Here is a 16257-nt window from a genome sequence, read left to right as displayed (position 1 = left end):
AACGAGATTCAAAAAGGGCCTGGACAAATTCTTGGGAGGAATGGGGAATCAGTAGCTTTTGAGCACGGGAGTGAGGGGCACGGCCTCTGAATCAGGCCGCCTGGACCCTCAATACTGGAGGCTGCACAGGAGAGAAACAGGAGAAAACCCCGCCAGTCCCCAGTCGCTCTCTGCTGCTGCGTGACATGGGAGACTGGGCAAGACGGGCCTATGGTCTGACCCAGTCCACGGCAGTTCCTATGTTCAGAGGGAAATGTAGCCGTAGATTTTACATCACAAACACCTTCCACTCCATTACAGAAATTCACAGGCATTACCTCCCCCAAGCCAAAAACAACTACTCTCACAGAAATCCTTTTATTTTACCTACTCTCAAAAAACTGACAAACTGCTACATTTCCCTCCACTAAACGCACATAGCTATCAAGAGGAAGGACATTTCCGTCCGGGATCGGTAACAGAAGAGAAACCACAACTGCAGCCTTCTCAACCAGATTCTCCTGGGGAAGGAGAGGAGCATAGCCAATGATGTCCGGCAAGACAAGATGCTCCCGTTCTGCTCTTGTGCTAGAAGTCTGTCACCATCCTGTCATCTTGGATTGTGGGGAGGCTGATGGATCACCAACTGCAAATTCAATCACACTCTTCCCTCTACCTCCCTACCCACACGATTCCCACAGCAGAAGAGCATGTGATGAGTACAGTTAGAAAGTTCAGAAAACTGTAACCAGGAGAAAAAGGATATTTGTGATGACAAACAGACCATTCTGCTCTCCACCTCATCTTCCCCAAAGATATCCAATGTCTCCTTCAACAGCTTGAACGCGCAGAGAAAGACCTCTTGCTTCCAAAGAAACAGAATCCAGGGCATCAGCAGAAAGAGCTATGAAAGCAACTTATGCCTATATATGCTCAAGTTAAGCAGTCAACAGATTAGAGAGGTCCTTTCCTTCTGGACTTGCCTTTCTCACTTATCTTTTTATCATGAGCTATTTCACACTTTCCTTTAGAATTTTCAGTCAGATTTCCACAAGCACCTGAGCTCTGTGGTGCCGATACACGTGCTCCGACGCATGCTAATGAGAACGCTTGGAGCACGTCTGAGTCCTCAAGTCTGCTGGAGCGGCTCGTGTACTCAGCATCTCGAGTTTCAAAACGGTGGCAGGGGTGCTTTGCTAAAGCCTGTCGAATGAGCTTTAGCTAAAACGTCCCTGCTGACATTTTGAAACATGGGACGTGGAATACATGAAACACAGCAGTGTTTTAATTTCAGCAGCTCCCAAGAGCCACTCTAATTAAAACACCACCCCCACCCTTCACCCTGGAGCAAGTGTATAGGTAGTCTATGGCTTCCGTGCTCCTAAATCAGTTGGATACTTTTGCAAACCCCTCCTTCTTTGTACTGGTTGATCCACGCTCCTGATCAGAGGAGGATGGGCCGGAAAACCACATCGAGCGTTCAGTAGCTTGATCAAAACCTAGTATGATTTAGAAAGAGAAGCTTGAACTGGCCAACTATCAAGCCTTCAGTACAGAGCACTAGTGAGCAAAGAGACTGCTGTATGGCAAAGGGCACTGCTGGGCCCAAACATTACATTCTGGTAATGTAAGTGCACAGATTTGGCTTTGCAGAGACACAATATATTGGAACTCTGTCAATCCCAACGTACGTGGTCAAAGGAAGGCAAGAAAAGATCAATACTGGTACCCAGGGGTCCCTGTAGGGAACATTTATCTCCCACACACACTAATCCTACACCAAGGCCTGGAGCAGAATCCTACTGCCCCTTTTTTCCTTTTGTTGGCACTGTTCAGCGACAAGCTCCCTTGCACTGCATGGTCAATAAAAGCTGTCTTTCTAAAAACGAGCTGTGTCCTCACTCCCTATCCGACTGCATCCTCCCCAACCCATGGAGCCTCCCCCCAGCCTCTGAGAGCCCAAAAGCCTGGTTGCAAACACTGCTCCCCCTCCCCCAGCCACCCCAAGTCAGGCAAGCACTCCCCAGGCTACCGACAGTCACTGAACTCACCTTCAGGAGAGAAGAGAAGGCAGAAAAGCGGAAATGCCCCCAGCCACAGATCACCCACACCCTTGAGACCCCCAAAGCATGGGTGCAAGCACCCCCTCCCACTCGTCCACTGAGAGGTATGCTGGGCTGGGTGCTCACTACCACCCCCAGCACGGGAGCCGCAGCATTTCACACAATTGTGAACCAGTTCCCAAAGCGTGACGTGGGAATGGTTCAGCTGTCCCACGTGTCCGCACACATACGCCGCTCCCTTGATATACCCCATGCTGATGCTCACTGTCACTGCAGTGCCATGCTATCGGTGACTCCTGGTCAGTTTATGACCAACTAGAGCTCCCAGGTCCCTCTGTGCAGAATGCTGACTGCCCAGTCGTTCCTCCCTGGGTATGTGTGTAGCTGACCATTGCTATAACTGCAGTACCCTTCACTTGTCCTGACCCAGTTGCATCAGACCATTTCTGCAACTCAAGATCATCCTGAATTCTGATCCTCCCAGGCTTGTGTCATCTGCAAAGGTGATAAGTATGCTTCCTGCTCCATCGACCACGTCAGTGATGAAAATACTGAACGGGACCAGATACCGCAGAGCCCCTGCATCTTTCCCAGCTCGCAGAAAGGATAAGTACTCTTTGTATATTGTTCTCCAGCCAGTTGTGCACTCACCTTACAGGAGTTTCATCTAGATTATATTTTACTAGGTTCGCTAGGTTCCTCATGCAAATGTCACGTGAAATTGCATCAAAGCATCACTAAAGTCAAGACATCAGACCCACTGCTTCTCCCCTGTCCACAAGAACCATTACCCTGTCACAGAGGTCTTCTTCTTCTTCAGCTGTCCCTCGATGTGAGGATGATGTCTGCCGGGGGCGGCGGGGGGAAAGGATTATTAGTGAGTTTTCAGATGGCTGAGGAGTCCAATCCATGCTCTGCAAGTTTTTCCACAGATATGACAGGTGGTGCCTTGGGGGCAGGAGCACAGCTGTTGGCCAGGATGTTGTGCACTTTCCTTCCTCCTCTGCCATTTTTTGGCTTCCTGAGCAAGATGGTTCTCTGCGAAGTGGGCTGTAGCTTGATGCATGACAAAGCACCATTGAGACCTGTTACCAGCCAGCATTTCCCAGTTTGAAAGATTGATGCCACCCTTCTTATGGTATGCTTTCAGGGTGTCCCTGTAGTGTTTTCTCTGTCCTCTGTGGGTCCTCTTACCATGGACTGAGTTGAGAGAAGAGGACTTGCTTTGGGAAACAAGTGTCAGCCATCTACACACAATGGCCAACCCAGAAGAGGTGATGTTTCATATTTAGCCTCAATGCTGGTTACGTTGCCTGCAAAAAGGATGCTGGCATTGCTGCAGTGGTCTTCCCATGTAATGCAAAGGATCTTCCTGAGGCAACACTGTTGGAATCACTCCAGGCGCTTCAGATGGCTTCAGTATGTCACCCATGTCTCACACCCATAGAGGAGTGTGGGGATAAGCACAGCACCGTAGACCAGGATGTTAGTTTCCATCTGCAGAACTCAATTGGCAAAGACATAGCGAAGCAGCTTGCCGAAGGATAAGTGAATCCTATGTTCAATTTCTACATCAAGACTGACTGACTAGGAGAGGTGGCTCCCAGGGAGAGGTATGGAAAATGCTCAACATTTTCCAGGGGTTTTCCACCAATGGGAATTTGTGGGGGGAGGCGGGTAGTGTGCTGGGGCACCTTGGTCTTCCCAATATTAAAGGGAGAGTCCGAGGCTGTGATAGGCACCTGAAAAAAGGGCAAGGGTGGACTGCAGATCAGCCTGTGTTTGCCCGAGGATAACACCATTGTCAGGGCACTGAAGGTCTTGACAACTTTCGTCTTGCTGTGAAGGCGCCACAGGTTGAAAAGCTGACCGTCCATTCAATACTCAACCTCAATTCCGGGAGGAAGGCGGTCACAGACGAGGATCAAAAGCACAATAAAATAGATGGAAAAAAGGGTTGGGGTGATGACGCAGCCCGGCTTGACACCAGTATGGATGGTAAGCAGGTCTGTCTCTGACTCGTTGCAAAGGGCTGTGACGGCCATCCCGTCATGAAGTAGCCTGAGGACACCGATGAACTTCAGTGGACAACCAAACCTAGCCAGCCCCTTCCATAAGGCTTCACAACTGATGGTGTTGAAAGCCTTGGTTAGGTTAATGAATGCCATAAACAGCTCCTGGTGTTGTTCTCTACACTTCTCCTGGGTCTGTCATGCAACATAAATCATGTCGGTGGTACCCGGAGATGGTCTGAAGCCACACTGGGATTGTGGAAGGAAGGGGGAGGAGGCGACACAAGAGGATGAGAGTAAGAACCTTCCCGGCAACAGAGAGGAGGGCAGTGTCTCGATAGTTCCCACACACGGACTTGCCCCCTTTCTTGAAGAAGGAGACAAAAGTAGACTAGGTTTGTTTGACATGATCTGTTCTGTATAAATTCATGTCAGCTGCTGCTTATCACTTTTATCATCTTCCATGTACTTACAAATTGACTAGTTGGTTGTTTATTCCAGCATGGTTCCAAGAAACTGAAGTCAGACAGGCTTGTGTATAGTTCTCTGGGTCCTCCTTTCTTAAAAGACAGGCATTATGCTTCTCTTTTCCAGGCTTTCTGAACATATTGTCCATGAGTTCTCACAGAATCATTAATAGCTCTGAGACTGCTTCAGACAGTTTTCTAGGATGAAGTTTTCAAAGCACTTGGACCCAATGAACATTTAAGAAGTCTCAAACCTATTCCTTCCCTGTTCTAGCTTTAATTCCTATTCCCTTGTCACCAGCGCTAATTATGTTAGCCATCTGATCACAGGACCGAAGCAAAAAGGGGCACTGAAGACTTTGGCATTATCAGCATAGTCTAATTAGTTTTCTATCCTCACTGAGTGGTGGGCCGACTCTTTCCTTGGGCTTCCTTCGAATACAAATGTACTTACAGAATGTTTTCGTGTTCCACTTCTTTCACTTGTTATTTGCATCTCATTTTGTGCCTTGGCATTTCTGCTTGTGTTCTTACCTACTCGTACTTTTCCTTTAAATTCAGCTTTAGTAATTGGAGCTAGTTTGCACCGGTTACATAACTCCTCACTGAGCTCAGGTCACTGCAGAGGCCATAGTCTAGCAAACAACGTTGCTGCAGAGACAGACAGGTTTAAAAGTAACAAGAGCAAGTCGTTTTTATGCAGCGTGTCATTAACTCGTGGCACTCCTTACCACAGGGGGTGTAGAAGCACAGAGTATAGCCAGGTCGAAAAAGGGACTAGAGAAATTCATGGATGATAGATCCACTAATGGCCATTAAACAAAACAGTCAGGGATGGATCTCTAAACCAATGACAGCGGATGCCAGGAAGAGGACAACGGAGGACAGACCACTCCATATACACCCTGTTCATATGAAGGGGAGGCAACCTTACAGGCAGGCATACCACAAACTAGCTTTGTGCCCTCCCTGAGTGCCACTCCAATTCCCTTCCCCTGCCCCAGCTCCTGCTCCACTTTTGGCTCCCTGCCCTGTACTCACTGCCTGATCTGCTGCTCTGCTCCCTGACCTCTCCCCAGCCTGCTGCGTGCCATACACAGGCTGCCCGTATCACTTGTGGTACACGGGAAGCATTAGCACGTGCCACTGTCAGAGACACGACCCTGGGCTAGGTGGACCCCTGGTGTGAGCAGTCTGGCACTTGTGTTCTCTTACTGCATTTCCTATCCTGTCTTCACCCTGCGGTACTGAGGGCACAAGCGTGAACTGCTGTTTCTTTAAGAAACTGGGAGTTCTCCTGAATTCCCTTCACCCTTGGACTTTGTGTCCCATTGGATCTTGCCCATCAATTCTGTGTTACCAAAGTCTGTTTTCCTGAAGTTAATTTCCTTTATTCTGTTTTCCTTCCTTTCTTGCCTAAGAATCACCTAAGTTGTCTTCCATCTTCCCATTCTCGAGCTGTTTCTGGGCGGAATCAAATCTAGAAATGTTGCCCTTCTGGTTGCTTTGTCCTTCTTCTACATGACAAAAATGGTCTCCGTATCTTTATCTTTGTGCACCTTGGTGTTTTTGCCGGTGCAGGAGCTCTTGGCTCTCAGAGAGGCTACCAAGGGTCACTATGTGGAAGTGGCTCTCGTCAATCCCCGTTGCTTTGTCCACCCTCCACTTTAAAAAGTTATCCCTGGCACCTTCCAAGAACACCCTGGACAGTCTGTGTCCTGTGGTATTACTTTCCTAGCAGACGTCTGGGTGAAGTCTCCCATTACCACCAACCCCCGTGCCTTGGATCAGTCAGTTAGTTGCTCAAAAGAAAAAAAGCTGTATCCACCTGCCCTTTGTGGTTGGTGGTCTACAGCAAACTCCTGCCGTGGCACTGCCCTTCTTCTTTCTCCCTTTCATCTTTACACAGAGAATGTCACCAGGTCTCCCCCACTACATTCTGAAGCTCAGAGAAAACACATTCATTTTTGATATAGAAGAGAAAATCTCCTCCCTGCCTCTCCTTCCAGCTGTACCTTTCCATAGCAATATTCAAGTCACATGAACTATCCTGCCAGTCTCTCTCATGCCAAATCAGTCATCATTTGGATTAAGCATCTGACTTCCAGTTCTGCTTTATTCCTTATACTTCTCGCGTTAGTAATTGGCAGCTATTTCATCTTCGGTAGCTCAGTAAACTAAGTATTTATGCAATTCGAACACTTTTGCCCCTTTCGCACCCCGACCTGAAAAAGCACCTACTGGGAATGGCTGGGCCCGCAGCAGCCATGGGTTCTTTGGTTTCTTTCTGGGCTCTGTCTGTTCCTGGGTCTGCAGCAGGGTGTGATGGGTTGGACGGCGGAAGCACGAGAGTCACAGTTTTTCTCTCTCTCCTTCCTGTTTAACAAGGAAAGCTGTCCCTCAGTTGGGCAGATACCAGGCTTGATGTTTTATTATATGCTGCAGTTCAAAGCAGGCTAAAATTTGCAGCATAATAAATCCAAGGTGCTTAACACAAAGGCAATTTAGCACATGAATCTCTTGGGTATTTCTGAGCCTCTCTCCCCAAAGAGTGAGTTGCTTCATAAGGATGGAGAAACAGGATTTTTGAGGCAGATGGGTTTAGAAAAAGGATATGTATTACTGTGCTCTTCAGAACTGCATGCGCCCCTGAGAGGTAGCATGTCAGGGTCAGGAACCAGCTTCCAAAGACCAGGTCCAGACAGCTGGTCTGCTTACATTAACCTTGTTCACCGGTCCCAACAGCAGGATTTTCAAAGAGCCAGAACAGTTGAACTTGGGTTTGGTTTTTTTTCCAAATCAAATTCTTAATTATGTTTTCTCTCTGATTGTAATATATCGTTCTAGTGATAAAAGCATAACTCAGTATTTATGAGCAACTTTTCAGGCTTCTAGAAAGATACCCCTAGTGTGAAGTTAGCCAGAAGCCAATCTGTGCTTTAAAATGAGTAAGCAGCTAAACAAAGATTAGACAATGTCATTTAGTTAGAAAAATTTAAAAGCCTCGCTCTGGACCAGATTCTGGTATTAATTATATCACTGTGGTCCAGCACGGCTGTAATGGAAATCAAATTCTGCAGCCTGAATTTGCCCAGAGATTTCATATACTTCAAGCCTTTTTCATTCCCTCCCACTCAAGAGAATTAGAGACACTTCATTCAGCAGGAGAGGAAGCTCTGGAAGTTAGTTAGGAAGAATAGGGTTAGCAGAACCCCCCCATTTTACCAAAACCTTGGTGCCGTTTCCATTCTGCACTCAGCACCAGGCACCGTGAGCTGTCGCTGAATCAGATCATGCGCTCTTGACAGATCAGTTCAGAAAAACATTCTAGAGAGTGAAGCAAGGACAGCAGAAAGCGATTAGGACTTATAAAGGAGCTAAGTGCTACTAAGGCTGGGGTTAGTAAATCAGAGTTCTCTACAAGCTTCGCTGTTAAGAGACAGGCAGCAGGCTCTCTCATTATCGTGCAGGCAGAAGATAGGTGCCATGTTGGAAGGCAGCAAACTATTCCTACCCACCTGAGAGGAAAGACTAATAAGCAAGAGAGATCCAGGAGCAGCTTCCATTTTTGAAAGGGAAAGGTAAATAGGTCAGGTTTTTAAAAGGTAAAATAAAGGGACTTACGTTTTAGGCCCACTTCATGTCTATGTTTAAAACCAGTTTTTACCCTTTCATTTCAGGAGCTAGGGCTACAGGCCCTTTACTCCACGTCCATAGTTGTGCATGTGCATTGAACCGTCTCATGCTGCAGTCACCGTAAAGAAGCACGTCTGCTGCAGCACAGCGTGCTCTAGCTGCAGTCCCGTGACGCGCTAGAGATCTGCCGCTTCGGACCAGACTGGATTAATGGGGTCTGCTCCACATGCGAGCTGATGCAAATTGAGCTGCGCCACGTGCACTTGTGTAAGTGGCAAAACGAGCATCAGCACACAGAAAACGGCAGCAGAGCACTTTTGAACTACAACACTTTCTATGTGTTTTAGTTCAAAAGCACGCCACTGGCATTTTCTGTGTGCTGACACACATTTCACCGCTTATACAACTGCAAGCGATGCAGCACCGGGCGCTCGTCAAAGCACCTGGCACTGCGGCGCTTGCACGTGTAAAAATGCCCCTTGTGCTGCAGATGGCCACTAGTCCCCTCCAGTGGTCCAAGCACCAAAGAACCTTGCAGTTTTGATACTTGGCTCAGTAGCACCAAAGGCCCTAACCAGATGTCCAGCAGGCACCCCTTGGGCTCATCATCAATTCCTTTTAGCAGCTGCCTAACTAAGGTGGGGTGCATGGGGCACCAGCCCCGGGTGCTGACTCTGGGGGCAGGGGGTGCCCATTGCCCCGGGAATCTTAGCCATGACAGGTGCAGCTCTGCCCTGCTGTAGAAGGGGCAGGTACAGCAGTGTACCTGGGCGGAGAGGGGTGGAATGATACCACCCCTGCCCTCACCCAGGCGGCTGGGCCGCTGGAGGCACAGCCCAGTGCCTGGGAGGTGGAGCGGGGAGAGAGCAGGCCCTCAGGACAGGAGCCCACACTAGCTAGCGCCTGTTTCTCAGTTGCAGCAGTACAAATCTGCACTGCTGCAGGTGCAGCCACAGCAGAAGCAGCTGCCATCAAGTGGGGAGAGCCCAGCCTGTAAGACTTCACTTTCCCCCATCACCACTGCTCTCCAGTGGTCAGCACCATGCCCTCCGCCCACTCCACTGGGCCCCGGGCACTGGAAGTGTTCCCTATGCCTCTGCCTTTTAGCCCACCCAGGAAAAGAGATGAGAGCCCTACCTGTGAAACCATAAAATATTCCCTGCCTGCCTCCTTTCCTTATCCGCGTCCCCCAGAGAGCTGAGACTCTCCCCTAGGAGAGTGGAACAGCTGCCTTGGTGCCTTTCACATGAGAAAAGGGCCACAAACTGAGTCCTTTCTGCTCAAGTCCCCTGCCTGGCCATGCTCTAGGAGGTCCCACATTTCATTTTTATACCACACTATGACTCTTAATAGTCCCAATTCTTACCCCAAGGGGGTGCATTTATGCAGTTTGGCTAGATGGTCGATTTGCAGGCAGATCTGTTATCTGCCTCCCAACATGGCTACCAAGCCTAATTAAAAAGAAGCCTTTTAAGGAGGGAGATAGAGAGGGAGGAAGGGGGTGTTGTACCTGAGCCTATTGTATGTCCAACGGAGTCAAAGGAAAGAACCATTGAATCTGTAACACAAGAGTACAAGTTCATTTTCCCCTTTTGAATCAATCCATTATTAGCACATAAGAGGCTTCTCTTTCCTCTTCCTATTTTATCATATAGCAGCAGTGAGCTCCAGACATTACCATCGCATTTTACTGAGCTATGCATGCATGTGAATGAGCCCTTAATGTCAGAGAATGCTGGGTTATATCAGTGTGGGACCTGTGCCCCACCTATGGCAGCAAAGGCAAGACTAGGAAAATCTTGCACCTGTCTCCCAAAGCAGTCACGCGGAGCAATACCTGCAACACCATTACACGGCAAAGGAATTACAAAATATGTTTCTTGAATTTTGCTATTGTTTCACCAGAAGGAATATTCACCTCTTTGCCACCCAGACATGCTGAATAAGGTGAACAGGCATCTAGCAAAAGCAGGGTGTTGCAATATCCAGGATACCTCAGAGGGCGATTAACTCACAGATTTATGACAATGAAACCAAACAAATAGAAATGCACACGCGCATAGGGATCTTATTCATTGTTCAACTGGGCAGAGCCCAAAAAGGCAGTGATGACGAGCGAATGCACCCAGCGTCACACAAGCTGGGAAGTGGCAGAACCCCAAGCACGGTCTGCCGCTTGCCATCCTCATTATCATCCAAAAGATTTTACTGCTGATTCTCTCCAGGAGAAAGACCATCTGATCACATGTCTGCATGCATGCACACGCATGAGCATCAGCAAATTGAAGCCCCCTCTAGAATCCAAAATGATAAAAACAAAGAATTGTTAAGCGATGTCAAATGATTGGGGCATGTTTGAGACGCAAGATTTCAGAATGAAATCTGTACGTCTGCCCCGAACATTAGCCCTGCAAAGGATGCATTAAAAATTAGCTCTTTCCCTAATTACCTTTCATAGGCAAGTCCAAAAGAGGCCATTTTGATCATTTCATCTGACCGCCTACATGAGGCAGTCTATATGGCATGTCTTGGAATTATTCTCAACTTCAAATAAGAATTATACTCTAGCGCAGTAGTTTTCAACCTGGGGGTCTGCACAATCTAAGGGGTCTGCAAAAGATGAATATAGTAAATCAAAAGTATGTGAATACCCACGCTTATCATTAAAAGGGGTCCACACCTCCATTTTAAATATTTTAGGGGTCCACAAATAAAAAGAAAAGATTGAAAACCACTGCTTTAGAGAAAAAATCAATCAGTCTGTTGGCCTGTGGGCCAGACCCAGCCCATGGAGCCGTTGGACGTGGGGTTTTGGCCACATCACAGTATGCAATGGCAGGGGGCTTCTCCTCATGCCACCGTGGAAACAAGCAGCAGTGGCAGGCGGATCCTAGCACCTGCCCACCTCTGACCTGGGCTGGGTCATTCTGGCCGGCAGCCAAGAAAGGCTGTCTGTCTACTCCTGATCTAGATTGACAAAGAAAAAAGTTGATTTCATGGTTCATTCTGCTCAGTGTGAAAACGCTGCAATTTCTTTCTAGCCTCCTTAGCTTGTGAGGCTTCACCTTCCAGCCGTTCCAATTTGCTACACCTGTTTGCTAGATTGAAACACCCACTGTCATCAATTTTTTGCTCCTCACATAGGTTTTTTATAGATTACAAGCAAGTTGCCTGTTAACCTTCTTTTTAACAAGCTGGTTAGGTTGAGCTTCTCCAGGCTCTCACTAGACATCAAATTTCCAAATGTTTAGTTATTTTTGTGACCCTTCTCTGGAGCGTTTCCAATTTTTCAATAACACTTTGTAAATGCTGCCATCAGGATGGAAAGCACCACTCCAGGAGTGACTGTACCAGTGCCAAATGCAGAAGGAGCAGAGCCCCCCTGCTCCTGCAACACTGTCCCCTGTTTAAGCGCTGAGAAATCACTCAAGCTCTTTTGGTTACAGCACCCCAATAGGAGCCTGTACTCAGCTGACCGGCTGTGGTGATCCCAGAAGACCTTTCCAGAGTTGCTGCTGCTCAGGAAGGTTTCCCATTTCTGTTCTTGATTCTGAACTGACTTTACATTTGGCCACAAAGACACATGTACGTTGCTTATTTCTGCCCAGCTTGGCAGGTGACCCCGATCGTTATCAGAGACCAGCTCCTTCATTATACACCGATCTGTGTGCCATCTGCAAAGTTCATTACAACAACCTTATATTTCCCTTATCTTCAAAATGTTAAAATGTATGGGGCCAAAAACCAAGGCCTGCAAGACTCCATTAGAAACACAACTGCTCAGTAATGATTCCCTGTTTACAGTTACATTTTAAGACCTCAGTTAACCAGTGCTCAATACCATTAATGCGTGCCATGTTGATTTTCCATTCTCATTACTTTAGCAAAATACCTTGTGGTACCAACCCAAGGCCTTATAGCATGCAAGCATGTCCCCGGTGCTTCAAGAGTTGTGAAAAATAGACATTCAGGCCGTGTCTAGACATGCGTGGATGTTTGGCTCCCCGGGGACAACTAGTGGCAGTACACCGTGTGCCACTGCTGGTCACCTCCAGGGAACACCTGTACCATGTGCGCTCTGGTGCGCGGCAAGTTACCCCAGGTGAGGTAGGGGAGGCTGGGGCCAGTACTAGCCTGGACCCAGCAGCCTTACCTGGGGTCCTGGGGGCCTCCCGGGGCTGCAGCCCCATCACTCCTGCTGCACAGAGCCTGGCCAGCAGCTGAGTGTGGCTCCGACCAGCCAGGTCTGGCTCTGGGTGGTGCATACTCCCTCCGCATGCACCGCTCCACGTTCTTTTCCCCCACAGGTTTTTTTGACCCCTGGATATCCAGAGATCAAAAAAACCCTCTGTGCTTCCTTGCAGCATGGAGAACAAGTGAAGGTGCAGTGTGCGGCACCACAGACGTGTCTGGCACCACATACCACACAGCCGCGCTTGTTTGGACATGGCCTTATGGTCCAGAGAACTGCTCGACCAGCTCTTCCAAAACTCTTGCATCTAAGTTATCCAGATCTGCTGATTTAAAAATATCTACCTGCTGTTACAGCTGCTGCTTAACATCCTCCTGAGTTACTGCTGGAATGGAAAGTTTCATCTATTATGAATATATCTTCTTCCCCAAATAAAGAAAGGAAACATTTATTGAACACTTCTGCTTTTCCTGCCTCAAAACTGACAGTGTTATTGATGCCATTATTTGGATTTCTTTTGTTCCCAAATATTTAAATTCTTCCTTACTCTCCTTAGCTCTGATGTTTATAGGAATCTCGTTTGCACCTATTACCTGTTTTCTACATTTCCTTGCTTTTAATTTCTATTTGTTGCTACCAAATGCTATTTTCCAAACGGTTCTTTTTCATACCTGCTTTCACTTTTTCTCCAAACCACATTGTTTTGTCTTTGCCAATTTAACCTTACACACATTTTCAATTGTGGCTTTTTGTTCTCGAGAATTTCCCATGATTTAGCTCACAATCATAACTGTTTTGACAAACTGGCCCTCTAAGAACACCAAGTATATATAACCTGGTTTGAACTTTTTTCTGTCCTCATGGTACAAACATAATCCAGTCACGCTTGTTTGCACCTGAACAATCGGTCTTTTATTTCTGATCACTCACTCGATCAAGGTGATGCTGAAGTGAGTGAGATCTTGGAAAGGAAATGAAAACAACAGCAAATGGTTCTTTAGCCATAACAGGAAAAAGAACTAGGGAAAAGGAAATACGACTTCTATGCAGCGAGAATAGGATGGAAAGCAAAAATAATCTAGGTAGGGCCCCAAAAAACTAAACAAAAACTTTGCCTTAGTTTTCAATAAGTGCAATGTGGTAGGACAGCTAGGCTGGCTAAGGTGAGACACATGCCTGCCCTGTCCCTGCAGACCCCGACTGCCCCTGCCCGGAAGAGGCCAGCACAGTCCCCAGTCCCGAGCACACAGCCTGCCCTCGCCCCATGCACAAATCCAGGGGGCACATGCCCCCTATGCCTCCCCCAGGGTTGCATGCAGCAGTGGGAGCTGCTCCCCCAACTGCCGCCCTCCGGATGAGCCACCCGCGGCTCTGTCCCATGCCCCATCCCAGCTGGGCATCGCCTGCCCCTTCCCCTGCCCCGCTCCCCCCCACCATGGGGACCTCGATCTGCACCCCCATGCCCTTTCCCTCCCCCCCACCCCATCCCCCTCCCAGGCTTACCAGCAGGGCGCTGCTCTCCAAGCTGGCGTGCTGCATATCAGCAATCAGATCAGTACTGGCTGACATGGCTGGTTAATAATCAGCCATTGGTATCAGCCAAAAAAACCTTTATTGGTGCACCCCTATTTGTTACATGTCTGAACAGGATGACAAGACATGGCACCTCTTGGAGTTGCTCTAATGAAAGCATCTGCAGTGTTTCGTGTATTCAGCATCCTGTGCTTCAAAATGGCAGCAGGAGCGCTTTTGAAACTAAAGATCGATAGGCTTCAGTTAAAGTACCCCTGCCGCCATTTTGAAGCATGGGCCGCTGAATACACATGATACAGATGCTGCTGGAGTGTGCTAATTAATTGTAAGTGTAATAATTAATCGAGTCTGCTCCAACATGTTGTAATTACAGCATGTCGGAGCAGCATCCCTGCATGTCTACAGACACCCCTTGAGGTCAAAGAGTCTATCTGGCCCTCAGATACCTTAACTGAAGAGGCCAGGGTGGTGGATTTAACAAAAGCATCCCATTGCTCATACTGTTAATGAGATATTGGGAGTTTAAAAGGTGTGAAATTCAAACCAAAAAATCCTAAACATCTCTAAACATTCCTCCTCCTTCTAGCAGCATCTTTCATTCCTACCTCCTCTTTCAGGAAGGCAATTTCACTAGATCTTCAGACACTGGCTGGGAGCGTGAGTACCTAAGGGACCGTTTTGCCCCATATGCTCCATCACGATCCCTCAGGTCAACCACGAGCAACCTCCTGAAAGGACCAACGGCAGGCCAAGTCTGCCTGGCAAAACGTGCATGGGAAGCTGCTCTCAGGAGTCACTCCCCAGCTCCATTTTGTTCTCTCGCTATTCTCCTACATTACAAATGATCCTGTTCTCTTCCCGTGAGCCGCCCTGAGCATTTGTTGGGAAGAGCAGCAGATAAATAAGTCAATAAGTAAGAAAAAAGAAATGCCAGCAGACATGTGACATCAAGGAGTCTGGATTGCACTCACAGCCCTCATTTAAAAGCTTCACACCTTTGAGGGCCAGAAGGACCCACTGTGGCACGCTAGCAGAGGGCCCACAAATGCCGGCTGTATCGTTTTGCCCGGTAGCTCCTACCTCACAACCTGCACTGCAATTAGGAGAACAAGCGATGCTTGGCAGCCCTGCAGCCAATCCAACGGTAAGTCCTCAGTCGATACTTGGCTGTCTGGCAGCCACCAGTTCTGTCCAGACTCGACTGCCTGGTGAGCGGGCAGCACCAGGCCTAAAGGTGCTCCCCACGGCTCTCACGGGCTCGCTGTTCGGCCATGGTGCAGAGGGAGGCTCCCCACAGTGCCATGAGCGGTTGCCCAGCTAGTCTGTTCAGCAGTTCCTTCCTGTGCATGCACTTGGGCTTTTCAGCCAGCATATGTCCAGAGGGTAGTGTGGACTACTACCCAAGGTTATGGCACCCCAACTTACCCCACAGGGCATGGGGGGCAGAGTTAAGGTCACCAAGAAAGAAAAAAAATGCAAACATCATTACAGATGTTTCATCAGCATCATTACACAGCAAGCTACAGATGTGGCCCTGGGAAAAAAAGAGAAGCCTTCAGCTGTGGTAGCTACTCTTCCTTCACAGTCTAGTTTATACAAAAATATTTTAGATCCAAGGTGAGAATTAGCAGATAGATTTTAAAACCAGAAGGAATTACTTTTACTATCAACCCCTGGCACATCACGGGCCACAGAGCTTTGTCCAGCAATGCTCACACCGAGCCCTGACATTTGTGCTGAAGCAAGAACGCAGCTTTTAGAAAGACAATCAGTCTCCAAGGAAAAAAACAGCCACCGCTTTCCTTCGTAAATTGTTCCAATGATTCATTATCCTCCCTGATAAAGATCTGCCCCTTCCATCTGGTCTAATTATGTCTAGCTTCATCTCCCAACCCTTAATCTTGCTGTAATGCTGAGCTGTCAAATTTCTAAGCAACACCCCATAGACTGCACACCTTCCCCCAGCTGCGCCATGCATCCCACTGCCCCCCCGCTGTGCCACCCGCCCCAGCTCCACTGCACACCTAAGTGCTCCCCCGCTGCACTGTGTGAATGGGCACCCCCCACACTGCACTGCACTGCACTGCACTGCACGCCCAGGTGTCCCACCACCCGCTGTGCTGTGCAACTGGGTGCTCTACCCCCGCACTGCATGCTCAGGGGCATCCCCCTCACCCTCGGCTCTGGTGTCCTGGGCCATGGGCTCCCCTGGCACAATGGACTGTATTGGGGTAGAGGCTGGAAGGGGAAGCTGGAGGGAAGGGGAGGCCAGAGACCCCAGCGGCTGCTGCAGTCAGAGCAATGTGGCAGTGGCGACTGGCTAGGAGCCCAGGGGCTGCAATTTAACCCTCTGTCACTTGGACAGCTGCTACGAC

General features: G+C 48.4%; 1 protein-coding gene across 12 annotated transcripts in view; it reads right to left on the bottom strand.

Annotated features, from left to right (window-relative positions):
• ST3GAL3 (ST3 beta-galactoside alpha-2,3-sialyltransferase 3) overlaps positions 1–16257 on the bottom strand; it is a 267669-nt gene that overhangs the window by 181292 nt on the left and 70120 nt on the right. For 7 of the 12 annotated variants that reach the window (XM_059727709.1, XM_059727708.1, XM_059727707.1 and 4 more), the window contains 2 exons: positions 9668–9715; positions 6763–6897 (listed from right to left, as the gene is read on the bottom strand). The exons of 2 other annotated variants lie outside the window; for them this stretch is intronic. In XM_059727709.1, the coding sequence (XP_059583692.1) occupies positions 6763–6897; positions 9668–9715 (183 nt within the window). The remainder of the gene's footprint in view (positions 1–6762; positions 6898–9667; positions 9716–16257) is intronic. 3 more of the 12 variants (XM_059727715.1, XM_059727713.1, XM_059727716.1) reach the window with 1 other exon arrangement.

Source organism: Alligator mississippiensis, chromosome 5, assembly GCF_030867095.1.
Source record: "Alligator mississippiensis isolate rAllMis1 chromosome 5, rAllMis1, whole genome shotgun sequence".
NCBI lineage: Eukaryota > Metazoa > Chordata > Crocodylia > Alligatoridae > Alligator > Alligator mississippiensis.
This window is presented reverse-complemented; position numbering and strand designations above follow the sequence as displayed.